The 17,469-nt window shown below is 38.5% G+C and overlaps 1 protein-coding gene and 1 non-coding gene across 7 annotated transcripts in view; both read right to left on the reverse strand.

The window, feature by feature from the left end:
- The window catches only part of CDK14 (cyclin dependent kinase 14), a 595,016-nt gene that overhangs the window by 320,019 nt on the left and 257,528 nt on the right, over positions 1-17,469 (reverse strand). For all 6 annotated transcript variants that reach the window (XM_036246264.1, XM_036246270.1, XM_036246267.1 and 3 more), the window contains one exon: positions 12,630-12,724. In XM_036246264.1, the coding sequence (XP_036102157.1) occupies positions 12,630-12,724 (95 nt within the window). The remainder of the gene's footprint in view (positions 1-12,629; positions 12,725-17,469) is intronic.
- On the reverse strand, positions 3,675-3,779 carry LOC118620559. The gene has a single exon (XR_004957471.1). It is a non-coding gene; the product is annotated as a U6 spliceosomal RNA (small nuclear RNA).

Here is a 17,469-nt window from a genome sequence, read left to right on the forward strand (position 1 = left end):
TAAAATGGGAAATTGTTATTAATTTCAGGGAAACCAAAAGTTGAACTGAAGGAGAAAAGTAATCACAATATACTATAGACCTCAGCTACAAACAAGATCTACATCTGTAATAAATAATGCAAATGCTGAATTTTGGATTTAATAAAAATTATAATATACCAATACTGGGAATGGGAATTTGGGAGGATAACAGGATAATAGGATAGGATGGGTTCACTTGTTTGACAGTGGAAGAATGAAAACAGAGTCCGTTAAATTCACATTTTTCGTTGTAAAGATGAACAGATGATGCCAGTGACTAACCAAGAAGTGGCAATAAAAGAAAGTCTCACCAGATATTCAGAGGAAAATCCTAAAAAATTAGCTGAAATAGTTCAAAGTCAAAACAGATGTCTTTCACAACAAACCAAAGAACTAATTGAATCTATGATCCCGTGGTGTATAAATTGCACAAAATCAGCAATCACATCAACTAAAATGAATGATTTAAACCTGAAGTGGGTTTAATATCCCTTTACCAAAGCACAAAATGTGTATTAAACTAAGCATTAACAAAATATTCTTGAAATGCAAGAAATAAAAATAATAATATGAAAGGAAATCCTAAATGGTCATTATAAGGACATGCATTTATCAAATTACTGATTCTGAAAATCAGTGAAGTTGCAGACACCCCATTTTCTATGATATATAATAATCATACAAAAGTTTTCTCTCTTAGAGATAAATTTGCTAATGAATTTTTTTGTCCAATTACTTAATGGCCTAGTCCAACATAATGTAAAGGTAATTGGAGTTATTGATCACTTTCATCTTGATCTTGAGTACTTGCATCAGATGGCAACTTTAGTACCTTAGCTGGGCTGTTTCTCTGATTTCTCCCAACTTGTCATGTTGTCACTCTTACTACATTTAATGCATCACCTCTCCTGCCTCTACCTGCCCCCTGACACATGCATCATTTTTAAAAGATTATTGTTTTCTTAAGACATGTGGATATAACTTTCAGAAAAAAATACCAACTAATTAATATGTGCAATATGTTCTTTTCTTTCTACAGGAATTTTCTTTTTATTACTGTTATGTTTCCTTTTTATTACTGTTATGTTCCCTATGACTTCCCTCTAGTGATGGTATTTTTTTGGTCTATTCTCTGCAAATAACACATATCTCAGCTCCCCCATTAAATGTCTATAAGTTTAAATAATAAAATTCTAAATTAAAGTAAGAGAAATAATTTAACATTTTAAAAGCCCATAAAGGCATAGCGTATTCTCATTAAAAAAAGTCTAATTTATAGTGGAATGTTGTCATAACTGTGTTTTAGTGGGTAATCCGACATTTACTATAGCAACAGTTAGAGATCTGACATGCTTCTATCATAAATCATGTGAATTAAAATACCATACTATGATTAGGATTTCCTAATAAGGATGGCGACCATATGAAATAAAACTAGAATGTTCAGAAGATAGTTATGATATAAAGAGAGAGAAAAAAACCCCACTAAAATCTCATCCAACATGATAGTGAACAAACACAGTTGAAAATGACTGAAAGAGACCATGATTCCTCATTAGATGAGAAAAAGTCATTAGGGAAAAGGACAGAAAAGAAGTTAATTGACTTTATCCTACCAATTAGAAAAGATGAGAAATTCAGAACAGACCACTGAATGAAAGCTAGCTAGTTTCTTTTTCATTTCTCCAGTTTCTCCGTATGGTTCAGAATTTGTCCATCTTACGCTGCCTGCCCATTCAGCCATCCAGTGTTTACATCTGTTCATACTCAGTACTTGGTTGTGAATGACAACCATCCCTTCAAAATACAGAATCACAGTATTACACTGTATAACTCCTTCTCCATATATGAAATGAAAACATCTTTGAAATTCTAGAAATTCAAGTCCATGAGTCGAATCCAGTTTTCCTATTGTTTCCACTAAAACACAAATATGATGTAGTCCCATGACACATGAAGCTCTGTGACAGCAATTTATCATCTAAGTGTCACCTGGAGATGACCTAGTCTGAGACACAGTTCTCCGTGGATTTCAGCCTCTTTATGCAAGGACACAGACAATAATTCCGTGGGGCGGGGGGGTGGGGGGTGGGGTTGGGAGGAGAGTGTCAATGGGGGAAAAAGAAGAAACATCTGTAACAAAAATAAATAAAACCTTTCCTTTGCAAAATAAAGCAAAGATATAAATACAAGGGCTATATATTGTTATCTCTCGAGTTTAAGGATAAGACAGCACATACATGCTGGAGGGGAATAATGAATGAATGAACAAATTAATTATTAAGGGAACAAACATAACAAGTCATTTTTCTGCTTCCACAAATGATGCCAAATGGGATGAGTTTGCAGAACAGCTGGGAACACTTGGGCAGTCCTGTGCTATGCACACTCGGAGTCCCCTGGATCCCCACTCTGACATGGGAAATGCTATGCACAGAGTACAGTTAGACCCTTGGACAACCAATCCCTTGCACAGTTGAAATTCTGCATACAAATCTGACTCTCCAAAACTTAACCGTTGCCCTGGTCGGTTTGGCTCAGCAGTTAGAGTGTTGGCCCTTGGACCAAAGAGTTGTGGATTTGATTTTGGTCAAGGGCACATACCTCGGTTGCGGTTCAGTCCCCAGCCCTGGTTGGGGTCGTGTAGGAGGCAACCAGTCAATGTGTCTCTTTCACATTGATGTTTCTCTCTCTCCCTCTCTCCCTCCCTCCCTCCCTCTCTCTCTTCCTCCCTCCCTCCCTCCCTCCCTCCTACTCTGTCTGAAAATCAATGGAAAAATATTCTCAGGTGAGGATTAAAAAACAAAACCAAACAGAAAAAACGTAACTGTTAACAGACTATTGCTGACAGAAAGCCTTACTGATAACAAACAGTCGATGCATATTTTGTGTTATATCCTGTATTCTTACAAGATAAGTTAGAAAAAGAAAATGTTATTTTAAAAATTCTAAGGAAGCCCTGACCAAGGTGTGGCTCAGTTGGTTGGGTGTCATTCCGAGCACCAAAGGGTTGCTGGTTCAATTCCCAGTCAGGGCACAGGCCCAGGTTGAGGGCACGATCCCTGGTAGGGAGCGTGCAGGAGGCAGCTCGATGCTATTCTCTCACATCAAGGTTTCTCTCCTGTCATCTCTCCCTCTAAAAATCTATAAACTACTTAAAAAAAAAATTCTGAGGAAGAGAAAACACATTTACATTATTGTATGTATTTAATGAAAAGAATCTGTGTATAAGTGGGCCTGTGCAGTCAACCCCACATTGTTCAAGAGTCAATGTATTTGACATCTTTTTTTTTTAGACAGAATGGAAGAGAGGGAGGGAGAGAGAGAATCATCGATGTGACAGAGGCACACTGACCAGCTGCCTCCCGCAAGACCCCAACGGGGCCATGGATCAAACCTGCCACCCAGGCACGTGCCCATGACTGGGAATTGAATCCAAGAACCCTCAGTCCTCAGGCTGAGGCTCCAAGCCCTGAGCCAAACCCTCCCTCCATTATTTCTGAAGTGGACCCATTTATCCTCTACGTGAATACTTTTAACGACAAGGTGCTCGTTCTTCTCCAAGGCACTGAATTTAATGTACAAGTAACACAAAACATTTCAACATTCTTCCCAGAATTAAGCCCAAACTCTCATACTTGGTTTCCTTTTTTTTATATAAATATATATTCATGAATGTGTGTGTCATCTTGGCAGGGACCATGCGAATCTTCTCTGTATTGCTCCAATTTTAGCACATGCGCTGCCTAAGCGAGCACCTGGTTTTCCTATTGTGTCTGGAATAGACATGTTACCTTTTCTCTGCTCTCCAGTATGTCTTTCATTCTCCTGAGTAAGTCTTCCTGGCACCTTTACTGGTTTCATGCTGTACAGCAGTGATTTTCAACCTTTTCATCTCATGGCACACATTAATTACTAAAATTCTGTGGCACACGAAAATGTGTATTTTTTTTGCCGATCTGACAAAAGTAGGTATAAATTTTGATTCATTCACACCGACCAGCTATTGTGTTGGCTGTTGTCATTTTTTTATTTGACAATCTATTTTTTTTTTCTTTTGATATTTTGTTCAGATAGAGTGGGGTAGAGAGAGAGAGAGAAGAGAGAGAGAGAGAGAGAGAGAGAGAAACGTCGACGTGAAAGGGACACATCAAGTGGCTGCCACTCACACGACCCAAACAGAGCCAGGGACAAACTGCAACTGAGGTACATGCCCTTAGCGGGAACCGAACCCAGGTCTCTCTGGACCGCAGGCCGACGCTCTAACCGCTGAGCCAAACTGGCCAGGGCTTATTTGACAATCTAAAGGGAAACAGGTAAGTGCCCCTGACTAAACAGTCAGGTACTGCACGTTGTAAAAATTCCTGTGGCACACCGGTTGAAAATCTCGTGTTCGTACAGGTTCATAGACCTCTCGCTGTCCATTGTACTGACCCTCCTTGGTGCACACTGCTGTTTGCTGCAGCCATTTGAGCCAAAGGAATTACTAGCCTTTTTTAAATGAATTGTTTTTAAGTTAACTTTCCTCCACCCTGTTTTTCTGTATCAGGGTGTGCTTTTAAAAAACAAACAAACATACACCAAGTAGACCTTTATCCCCACAGTAATTCACCTTGTAGGTTCAGCTCATCATTTCATCATATTCTTTTGTGACCCCCGATTCCATCATTCCAAGTATTAATCATGTCTCCTAGCTACAACACACATGCAAATAGGTCAATCACATAATCACCATGTCTTTATCTGAGTTATTAATAATAATATCAAATAGGACAAGGTCAAGGACAATGCCCTCCAGCATAACCTGATAGATTTTCTCTACCCTGATGTCAATTCATTAATCAATAGGCTTTCGAGGAAGTTGTTCAACCAGCAATAAACTGAAAGAATAATAATCTTTGAATAAGTGAATTTCAATTTTATTCTATTTATAAGGATCTCATGAGACTCCCTGTCATAAGCTTTGCTGAAATCAAGAAACACCACTGTTTCTTACTAGAAGGGAATAAAGATTATTAGACTTTACTGTCTGAAAATCTATTTCTGAATTTCACTAATGTTCTATAGTAAGCGTGTATGTCCATAGGGTCAGAGGTTTGGTCCCTGTCACCCTTTAAAAATCAGCATTACTTTTGCTCACTTTCATTCTTAATGTTATCTCAAAGATTATAAACAATAGTTCTATGAAAACACCACCCACAATTCTTTTCACATTCCAGATGCAATTTACCTGGGACTGCATAATGAACTTATTCTTCTGGCTGTTCAGGACGTGTTTGGGGGAAGGAAGGAGGCTGAGAAGAGCAAGGACCTGAGGGAGGTGTAACCTGTATTTGCTTCGTGACTTTAGTGAAAGGCAAGACCCACCTGCCTTTACAAAAGCCAGAGCATGTGCCCTCGTGTCAGCAAACCCAACCCAGCCCACCCAAAGAGCAGGGAGTGCAGACGCCGTTTTGTCCTTGTCAGCTCAGGGGAGGGAGTAACATCCAGTCCCCCAGGGCATCCGGTGAAGTAAGGGACACTGTAGGCGCTCACGCTCCTGGTGGCAGCAGATGCTGGGCACAGCGAATGGCAGGATTTGGCTCTCCAGCCTCACGCTGCTCCTGTCCATTTGTAAAGACTTCCCAGCAGGTCTGTCAGCCACATGCTATCCTCTCAATAAACGCTGCTGATTAATTCAGCCAAAGAGAATGTCTTCTGCTTGCACTAGAGAACTCTGACTGGTATGTTTATTCAGAGTGGCCAGACACTTAGGTGGCATTGTCTAAGGCCTACTCTAACTGCTGTGAAGTCACCTTTGTTCTAAATCTTCTGCTTGGAAGAGTATTTGCTTTGAGAGAAAAAAATAAAGACTATACATAGAAACCAAAGACTGAATATAGATAAGTAGAAAAATAAAAAAATTCAAAAATATGAATTAAGTAGTTCTGCTTTATTGGTTGTTTGCCTTAAGTAGTAAAACATTATAGTCTCTTGTTGTTCCTGCTTCAGAAGTCATTCATTCACTCATTCATATAAAAAGTATTTGCTAACCACCTACTGTGTGCACCCCGCTCCTGTGACACCCAGGCCCATCCGGCTCAGAGTCTCGGCCGAAAGAGTCCCATCGGAGTTCATGAATAATCTTTCTTGCTTCCTTTCAGTTTCCTTGGTTGGCTGTGCCTCATCACTCTGACCCTTAATGTTGAAGTGTCCCAAGTTCAGTCCACGAAACTTCCATTTCCTGTGTCCATTCGCTCACACGTGTTTTAGTTACTGACTGCTGTGTAACCAACCAACCCACTGCGTGGCTTAAAACAACAACAACTTTATGATTTCTCACGATTCTTCAGGTGCAAATGCAGGAAAGGCATGGCAGGGACAACTCTCCTTGGCCCCACGTGATACCTGTGGACCCACAATGCGCCCCTCTACCCCGACTCCAGACGGCTTGTGCAGTCACCTCTGGCACTGGCTGGGGTGCTACGTCGAGGGCCCAACTTCACACTGTCCTCTGTATTCTCCGCTCTCCTCGTAGTCTAGGGCCTCTGCCTCTCCACATGGTCTCTCCAGCAGGACAACTGGAACGCTAACACCGCTGGTCGGGATGCTCAAGACAACGCAGCAGCTGTCAGGACCACAGCTGCAGAGTGTCACTTCCACCGTGCTGCTTTCCTGGTCAGAGCAAGCCACGACCCAGCCGACATTAAGGGGCAGGGACTACACAGGAGTGTGAGTATCCAAAGGTATGGCTCAAGAGCCACCAATGTAACAGTGACCATTCTTGGGGATCTCCCCCAGACTCCTTGTTAAATAAAATCTATAACCCAGACAACTTCCAAATCTCTATCTTGGATCTCTCTGCTCAGTTCCAGACTCTACATCCAACTGCCTGTGACATCTCTCACATGTGTAACAGGCATCTCGAACTTAACCCATTTAGAACAGGGTGGCCTCTCGCCACGCTGCCCCCCTGCGGTCTCCCCCACCTCTCCTCCAGCAGCACATGACTGTAACGGCTCACGCCACAATCCCTGGTGTCACTCGTGACTCCTCTTCATCTCCCAAATCCTGCATCCAATGCTAAAGGTCAACCTTAAAAATGCATGCGGAATCCATCCACTTTTTACCACCTCCACTGCTGACACCACCTCATGCCTAGGTAATGCCAACAGCCTCCAGACTGTCTCCCAGTTTCAGAACTTGTCCACCTTCAGTCTAGTCTTAAGAAAGCAGCTGGAGAGATCCAATTAATATATGAGTTAGATCACATCATTTCTCTGCTCAGCACCCTTTGGGGCTTCCCATCTCATTTCTGAGTCAAAGCAAAATTCATTCAAACCACACCTTGCAAGGCCTGACATAATCCGGACCCCACTGCGTCTTGGACTTTGTCTCGTTGCTGGTCACTCAGTTCCAGCCATGGGCCCTGCTGCTCCCCACAGCTCTCTATGGTAGGCTCCTGCCTAGAATACGTCTTCCTCTTTCACCTCCTGCAGACTTTACCTAAATACCTCTCACCTTTTCGGCGAGGCCTTCCCCCACTTAAAATTTGTATGTGCATGGACATGTGCACATATATTTTTTTCTCATAGAAAAGCAGAAAAATGTTAAATCGTGCCAGGATGGTTTAATCTGGAAACCAGAATACTGATGGAGAGCTAGTTTCGAGAACAGATGTGTAATAAAATCATGCAAATGAAAGCATTCTTCATAGATTTAGAAATCAAGATGTATGAGGCAGAGAAGCCAAATAATTAGGTAGATTGTGTGCCAGGGTGATGAGACAGAATATAACTTTCAGCTGAGAGTTCCATACCCTAACATCACACATACCTCAGCCCATCCTAACGGTGCTGGTCGACAATAGCAGGCAACAGATGAAATGCAGTGACAAGGAGGACCTTTAGGCATAGAAGACTTGGCCTAAAGTGTTATCTTTGCCATGAACTTAGATACGTGACTTTAGCAAATCTGTTCTGAATTCTCTCTAAGCTTTATTTTTCCTCATCAATAAAAACCTGGATAACTATATTACATGCCTGCTATACTTCAAAGGACTAAAAAGAGAATCCAGTGGAAACACATTAATGAGAAAACGCTTTATAGAATGTAAAGCAATATAAAAAAATTAATTTGGTGATTTGGGGGTAATACATAAATCACTTTATACGATTGTTGGTGACAGTTTTTGCTTTTCATGTGGAATACAGATTTCTGTTTGACGTAATGGTGTAGAGTAGTTCGGAATATTTCATGAGTTTATGGCACATTTGAAGAAATGATTGCTCCAATGAATATCATGATTAGCAGTAAGTTTGTTGCTTTTCTTCTTATACATAAGTATGAAATGTGTAATGAAAAGTGCTGCAACACATACTTTGCTCTCATTGAATTTAAAATAGAACAGAATGGTTATGCACTTTAGCTAACGGTAATATATATTTACATAATCATGTTTACTATTAATATTCTTATTTCCACTTATAGAATCTGTTTCAAATTTTTCAGCATGATGTTAAATAGAGGAATGTGGCACTTGTCTCTGGCAAAAAAATAAAAAATAAAATGCTTAACTTTCTGTTTAAGTAAAGAAAACAAATATGTTAGCACTTTCACTATTTTCTGTATTTCTTTTCCGGGTCTCAAACTTATGCAGAAAAGAGAGAGTTATAACAATATTCAAGACCATTATGAAACCAGATGCCTTTTCAAGCTAACTCAGCCACTCCTTTGGCCGACGATGCTCCCTGGCATTTAACAGCCGGAGGAAGGCAGTGTTCCAAGTAGCGCACAGCACGGGCCCGCGTGGCACGTGACTGAGACATCAGCAGCCTGGGTAGCACCTTTCCCAATGTGTTCCCAACCTTCAGTTTACGGGTCATTCTATCCACACTTTGAAAATGGATAAGAACCTATATTTCAGATGTTTTAGGGGCTCTTCACAGTACCTAGAGATATTAACAATGTCCTATTATCCACTAAATCACTTTAGTGATGACCTTCAAAGTCATTTCTCAAGTGTTCTTTCACATCAGAAACTTTTCATCACTTAGTTTTAAAAAAAATCAACTTTTTTTTTTTAAAGAAAATAACTTGGATGTTAACCATTTTGAAATATGGCCATATCATGACTAAATTTAGGAAATTGTAGATTTAAGTGCTTGAGACTGATTTTAGAGCTTGCTATATAACAAGGTTGTGTGTGTGTGTGTGTGTGTGAGAGAGAGAGAGAGAGAGAGAGAGAGAGAGAGAGAGAGATTGATTAGGGGGATTCCAGTAAAATACATGGGACAATACTGTAACTGATAAGTTTGCTTATGGAAACTTAAAACATTTAATAATTAAATAAAAATTTAAATGGCTAGGGTTTTAACCAATCTATAAAACTTATTTTAAGTTATAAAGCAGTTTAACTATATTTGAGATCCACTGCACTCCGGTTGTACACTGCAGAAGGTTGTACAAAGAGGGTCGTGGAAGAAAATAAGAGTTTCCTTTCCCTCTCTGACCAAAGGCTCAGCCGAAGCACAGTTGTAAAAATAAACAGGAGGTATAATATTGCAATTAGAATTCACAGTAAGATGGGTCTGACTCTATCTCACGTGTTACAAGAAGCACTTCATCTCTTTAATCCTTTGGTTTTGCCTTTGTAAAGTGGTAGTATTCATAGTTCCCTAAGGCTGTCGAGAACATAAAAAGTAATAATGACTGTAAAGCACAGTGCTTGGCACAAAACTCAGTAAATTTCAGTTGTTGGTCGTTAGTACTGTGGTCATGCTTGTCTTGGACAACCTTTCACTTCCTTTTCTGATCCTCCCCTCCTCCCAAGCCACAGTGCCCTCCTGTTCACTATGCTGTGTCCCACACCGAGATCTGCTCTCATTTCCAAGGCGTTTCACGCTTTGAAATTACTATTGCCTTTCCACCACCATAAAACATACAAGAAAAGAGAGTTTATTTCTGCTAGATACTGAGAGGAAAGCAATTTGATTAAGCTAATCCATTAAAGTACATAATAACCTTAATTTTCCTCAAGATATTGGCATATACACAAGCAACAAGCAATGAGAAAGCAATGTACAAAAATAAAAACTTTAGGAAATATTCAGGGAAGTTATTTTTGTACTGGGCAATTCACCCCTTCCCCACTCTACCTGGGAAGACTTGTAAGATATTTCTACGGCTGGGACCTGTTCTCTACCAGCCTCCCTCCCGGCTCTGATTTCAGACATTCACTGAAACGTGGTATTCAAAATAAACAAAACGAAACAAACCAACTTCAGTTGTAGCAGCAAAAAGTGCTTCACCAGAGAGAGCACAGGGATAGATGAATGAAAAAGACAGACGAAGAAAGGTGGAAAGTAGAAAGGCCAAGAAACAAGGGGAAAGCAAGAAAATAAAGTAGAAAGAATTGAAGAGGCAAGGCAGGGCCATCATAAACCGTGAACGATACAAGCTTGCCTCGTTCTCTAAACGAGAACTGGCTCATCTGTGTCTTAACTCCCACAGAGAAGATAGGAATGCAACGTTGTCTGAAGAGTACTGCACGCTATGATGTGGCTGATTTAAGAGGACCTGGGATGTAGCCACAAGAATTGGAACCACAGAAAATTTCACTCACACAAAAGAATGATTGTTTAAAAGTTGGTCTTGCCCTGGCCAGTTTGGCTCAGCAGTTAGAGCATCGGCCCACGGACCAGAGTCTTGAGCCTGATTCTGGTCAAGGGCATTTACCTTGGTTGTGGTTCGACCCAGCCCTAGTCAGGGTCATGCAGGAGGCAACCAATCAACACATGTCTCTCTTATAATGATGTTTCTCCCTCTCTCCCTCCCCATCCCCCATTCTATCTGAAGATAAATGGAAAAATTATCCTCCAGTGAGGATTAAAAAAAAAAAAAAGTTGGTCTTAATCCATTAGCAAATATTGCGAGACAGTGAATTTCTTTCCTTTTATGTGACAAGCTCCACAGAAAACCATCAAACAACATTGGATCTGTTATGCACATTTTTAGCCTCACAAATATATTTAATTTTATTTTAAGATTTGGAGGACAGCCCGGCTGGTTTGGCTCAGTGGATTGAGCATTGTCCCATGCACCAAGAGGCTGCTGGTTTGATTCCTGATCAGGGCACATACTGGGACTGAGGGCTTGATCCCCAGTAGGGGGTGGGCAGGAGGCAGCCAATCTATGTTTCTCACATAAATATTTCTATAGCTCCCTCTCCCTTCCTCTCTCTCTCAAAATAATCAATAAAAACATATTTTTTTAAAAAAGGATTTGGAGAACATATTTTCATACTATTTTTGTTAGTTTCTCTATCACTGTTACTGATTAAGGAGTCAAAGTACTTTTCTTCCTTTGAATTTAATTATCCAATTTTGGGAGAGGGGACAAATATACTTTAGAAACATCTTTTCTACAGAACATTACAAAAGTTAGTTATATACTAAGGACAAATTCTAGATTTAATTGAAATGTTGCAACTAGACATACTGGAAAATATGAAACAAAAATTCCAGTTCTAAAGCAGATGAATACATTATTGATTCCAACATCATTGATTAAACAAAAGAAATTATATTTGCACTAATGTGTGAATTGGCATCCATTCTCGGTAGCATGTAATATATTCAACTGCTCAGCTCTAGCTGTCCTTGTAGCCACATTACCATATTATTCAAATGTATCTATCATTTATATGTAAATAGACAAGATGAATGGCTTCTTCATAAGACAATTTTCAAATGACAAATAGACACGGGCAGACACTATTAGCGAGATAAAAATGTTGCAAATATTCATTCTATTATATATATTCAAGAAAAAATAAAAACTATTTCACATTTTTTAAAAAGTAGTGTGGTAATTACAAGTGGGATCTTAATACATTCACAATACCAACAGCTATTCTTCTCAATAAAAGTCTCCACCAATGTCATTTGTATCTTATAAATTACATGTTCTCGGATCCATCTGTGAAAATTGAGATGCTAATTACCATGGTTACATTTCATGATTCCACAGTTAAATGCTGAAGTGGTACTACACAAACACCATATGTTTCTCTAAGAGAAATGGAGAAAGATTAATTATGAGTTCAAGTCCAAGTCTTCCAGCAGTAATACTCTCAACACAATAAGATCATTACATTGTATTATGCAAATTGAAAGTTTTAATTAATAGTTGAAGTGCCAAGTGAGTGAAGGAAAAAACTATGAAGTCTAAATTGTAAGTATCAGGCTTTTCTTCACACACACAAAAAAAATCCTAAGTTAAAAATTCCCACCTCTCAAAAAACCATATTTTTATTTTCTGTGAACGTCCTTTGATGGAATGATCACCATCATTGTGTAATCATATTGATAAACCTGAAAATTATAGTGTATTCTAGTAAAAAATAGGTTATAAGTAGATAATATATCTAATATCTAATGAAAACTCAAAGTAACATTTTTAAGTAACATTTCTTTAAGACACTATCATTCAAAATTATGCAATATCGCAAGTCTCATGTACTCAGGTAAAATACTCATTTCAGCATAGCAACCTAAAAATCAAACTCTAGGATCATACTATAAGATTTTTATTCATATTTTTAAAATCTGAATTCTTATTCTACTCACCACATATTCAAACACAAGTGTCAAGGTCTCCTTGGTGTGGATGATGTCATGAAGCAACACTATGTTAGCATGCTTTAGTCCTTTCAACAGAGAAGCTGTGAAATAGAGTGGACAGAGAAACAATTGGTCATGGGTAATAATCAACTGATATGTTTCATTATCATTTTGGGACATTGTCAGCTGAAATGTACTTATTTTCCAATTTTCCAAGCCAATAATAATGCAGAATCAAGGGCAGAGAAACTAGGTTTTCATTTAAATGAAGCTCCCCTATCTCCGTTATTCTAGCTGTTATTTGTTATTAATCTCTAGTTAGAGTCTATTACAGTCAGAGAACACACTTGGTATGATTTCCATTCCTTTAAATTTGTTAAGGTTTGTTTAATCAGCTAGGATGTGGTTTATCTTGGTATGAGTGCCAAATGTATGCAATGTACACGGTGGGGCAAAAGCAGGTTTACAGTTGTTTGTATGGAAAATGATACAGTAACTAGTAAACACTACAAGGATGACTCTGTGATTCGAGTATTCACAACTGCACATCTACTTTTTCCCCCACACTGCATATTTTGCTGATGTTGTGTACAGAGTTCTATAAATGTCAATTAGATGCTGCTGGTTGACAGTTTCTATCAATAAGAGAGGAGTATTGACATCCCCAACTGTAATTGGGAGTTTGTCAATTTTTCATTTAAATTCTACCAGTTTTTGCTTTATGTATTTTTGAAGCTCTGTTGTTTACTGTATATACATTTAGTATTGCCATGTTTTCTTTGTGAATTGGCCCCTTTATCAAAATATAATGTCTCTCTCTCTCCCTGGTAATTTTCTTTGCTCTGAAGTCTGTTCTGTCTGACATTAATATAGCTACTCAAGCTTGCTTTTCATTAGTGTTTACAGAGTGTACCTTTTTACATCTTTTTTTCTTTATATCTACCAATATCATTACTTCTAAAGTGAGTTTCTTATAGACAGCATAGTGTTGGGTCATGTAGTTTTTTAATCCATTCTGCCAATTTCTAAATCTTAACTGATATGTAGATCACTTAAGTTTAATGTAAATATTAATATATTGAGTCACCTGTCATTTGAATTTACTTTCCCTTGGACACCATGTGATTTAGTCTTCATTTCTGATTTGATTTTGTCTTTTCTTCTATATTTCCCAAGAGTTCGATTAACTCAAATCTCACTTCATTTTGGCTTTTGTTCATTTATCTTGTTAGAAATTGTATTTCCAATTCAAGGTGGGTTTTTTGTTTGTTTGTTTCATGTACCCAAGTGCCTGAATCAAAACTTAATTTAGATTACAGTGTTGAGCACAATTTTCTTTCATTTCATGACTGATTTTCTAAAAAGCATTTTTATCAGCAGAAATACATTGATTTATGTTTTCTGATTTTTTACAGCAGTTTTATGGTGATGTGGGCCATTATGTTTTATTCCTATTCATTCAATGGACTGGGTTCTTAGCTTGAGGGCCCTTTTCCATCAGTTCTTCCCTCTTCTGTGCAGTTTTTATGGATGGTGCTAGTGGAAGAAGGGTGGGGGGTGTTAGGTGAGTCTTAGTTCTTGTTAATATAGGATCCTTAATTTCTTCCTTTTCTTTCCCTCTCCACTTTCACTGTCACGTCTTCAAGGGGTAGCATCCTTTCTCTATATATCTAAATCTTCCCCAGAAGCAATGTTTTTCAGTGGCAGCCACTGTCGACCCCACGCACTTTTGATCTCCATTCCTGCAGACAGTGCTGTGAACTGTGTAGTCCCAGCTTTCTCTTTCTGGAGTGGCTTTCTCCATGCTCTGTCCCTCTACATTTTTTTTACAGTCACTTAAACCTTGCTTAAACTTCCCCTGCACCACTCTGTAACCACGGGCTTACTGCTGTTCCCTAATGCTCTTGAGGTGTGAGTCATGTGTGCTTTTATTTGCTCTCGCTGTTGGATTTATGACTCTTGGAGTGTGAGTATGAAGATTCAAGATCAGGCAGCAACCATCCATTGTCCTCCAAATCTCCTGTCCTAGATCAAGGCCTGATAAACAATAGCACATCAATAAATTTATTGAACGCCATTCATTTAAGGTCCACGGTGGGAAATACATATATAGAGACTGCCTCATGTGGGACAGGGGCTTAGTTTATTCCTTGAGTGAGAAAAGGACCTGCTGTCATCTGGCAGGTGTTTTCTCCAGTCGGATCTACCTTCCTTTTACTACGAGACCAGCATTAGCCCCAGACCTCAGTCTGATGACGGATGACAATTATTTTCAACACAAGGCCCCTTGATATCTATGGCCCCAAAAACCCAGAAAAGTCAAATTAACAATATTGGCAATCTCAAGGTCTGAGCAACGAACAGCTGGTTCTGCCTCTTAAATTCTACTCCTTCCCCATACAACCTTCCTTTCTTGGGATTAAAAACAGGACTGAGACAACCCCCCCCCCCACACACACACACACACACAACATAAACAGACTCATTGTGATACTGCTCATCTCAAAGAAAAATTAGATTAAGATTTCAGTGTTTATACATAATACCACAAAGAACATCACTGAGCTTTGAAAAAATATTACTTTAGGATGTTCTCCCTATAATGATGAGAAATAGAGTTTCAGGGTAAAAAGACATGAGCATATTGTAAGACATTACTTATAATTAAATAATAAGTGGATCTGGCCTTACATATTTCTCAGTATAAGTATAAAGCAACCATAAAAGATGGGAGAATATGTAAAAAATACTGAACCACACAAGTAACCCATTTTATCAAATAATCAAATCCAAAACTCTTATTAATTTATGAACATTTTATATACTAAGACTACAAGTATAATTTAGGAATAAATTCTTCTTCATTTTATATACTAAGACTACAAGTATAATTTAGGAATAAATTCTTCTTCATCTCTAACTAAGACCAGAAGTAAACAGAATTATCTCCCTTTATATCAATGACCATTCAGGTACAATACTCAAAGAACAGATGCTTCCTCTATCATCATTGTTTATTTTGGTAACACTGTGTCTTAGACTTTGATTTTTGGTATATAACATGAAGAGAAGAAAGAAAAATGTTTTGCATGTGTTCTGTCATTTATTCAAGTATTTATGCAGAACCTAGTTACTGGCATTGGTGGTTCTGGACAAACTTTGAACCCTTGATACTAAATAATACTGCAAAACCACATATTTTCAAAGAGATTTATAACACCAAACATGAAGCCTGATGTAAACTATGAACTTTGGACAATAGTGATGTATCACTGTAGGTTCATCAATTGTAACAAATGTACAACTCTAGTGAGAGATGTTGACAACAATAAAGGCTTGGTTGGGTGGGGAGGGTTGGGCCAGGAGTATCTGAGAACTCTCTGTACTTTCCACTCAATTATGGTTCTGAACCCAAAACTGCTTCAGAAATACATTTTTTAAAATGAAAAAGATATACTCATGTTTTAACATACTAAAAGAAAAAGAGAATCTAATTTATTTAATATTTTACTCAAATAAAGTGGTATTTTAGATATACAATCACCACACAAAAAAGGCTGTACAGGGCAGTCCCCAGAGGAGACAGAGAGATACAGCATGCAGCCCGGTAAGTTCTGGTGTGACCTCAATGAATGTGCACTCCAGTTCTTCGAGTTACTGTTAGCGCTATGAATTTCTGTTGTTTTCCCCAGGCAAACTGTTTCAGGGCAATATACTATATCCTTAATCCCAAGACAACTTTAACAAACACATAGTTGGTCCAAAGAAGGCTATTAGGACTGAGAATGACTTGTCACTGGTTCCAGACCAGAAGACAAGGAATGTATTCCTTGTGAAACCAAATCAGAAGCATCATCAGATAGATAGATAGATAGATAGATAGATAGATAGATAGATAGATAGATAGATAGATTTCAAGGCCAAGAACTCCTAAGTTATTGGGGGGAGGCCTTCTCTTTCACCTCACACATATCTGCCATGGGAAGTTAGTTTTACACACTAAATACCTTAGAGTTAAAACATCTACAAATTAATCTGATCTCAGCTCTGCAAATTAGCATGCATGAGAAAATAAAATTACAATTAAATCACAATACATGAACTTTGAAGAAACAAACACTAGATACTTTGGTATTGTTAATTCCAATAATTTATAAACTTCCTTTTACTTATTCAACTAGCCTATCGGCTTAAACAATTCAAGTTTTATTAAATAGCTAGCTTTCAGATATTAATCTGAGGACCAACATTTGCTCATTTTTAAATTGGACATCTAAAATGTTAAATAGTCGTATGAGCACTTTACATGGTTTGGAAATTAACCCCTCATCTGATGTGTCACTGGCAAATATGTTCTCCCAGACAGTGGGTTCCCTTTTCCTTTTGATGCTGGTTTCTTTTGCTGTGCAGAAGTTTTTTAGTTTGATGTAGTCCCATGTATTAATTTTTCCTTTGTTTCTCTTACCCTAGGCAATTCTGCTTCATGTGATGTCTGCAATTTTGCTGCCTACATTTTCTTCTAGGATTTTTATGTTTTTACAACTTACATTTAAGTCTTTTATCCATTTTGAGTTTATTCTAGGAAGACAAACAACCCAATTAAAAAATGGGCAGAGGAATAGACACCTCTCCAAAGAGGACACACAAATGGCCAAGAGACATATGAAACAATGCTCAACATCACTAATCATCACAGAGATGCAAATTCTGACTATGAGGTATCACCTCACACCTGTCAGAATGGCCGCCATCAACAAATCATCAAACAACAAGTGCTGGCGAGGGTGTGGAGAAAAGGGGACTCTAGTACACTGCTGGTGGGAATGCAGACTGGTGCAGCCACTAG

Source organism: Molossus molossus, unplaced genomic scaffold (genome assembly GCF_014108415.1).
Source record: "Molossus molossus isolate mMolMol1 unplaced genomic scaffold, mMolMol1.p scaffold_m16_p_7, whole genome shotgun sequence".
NCBI classification, from domain to species: domain Eukaryota; kingdom Metazoa; phylum Chordata; class Mammalia; order Chiroptera; family Molossidae; genus Molossus; species Molossus molossus.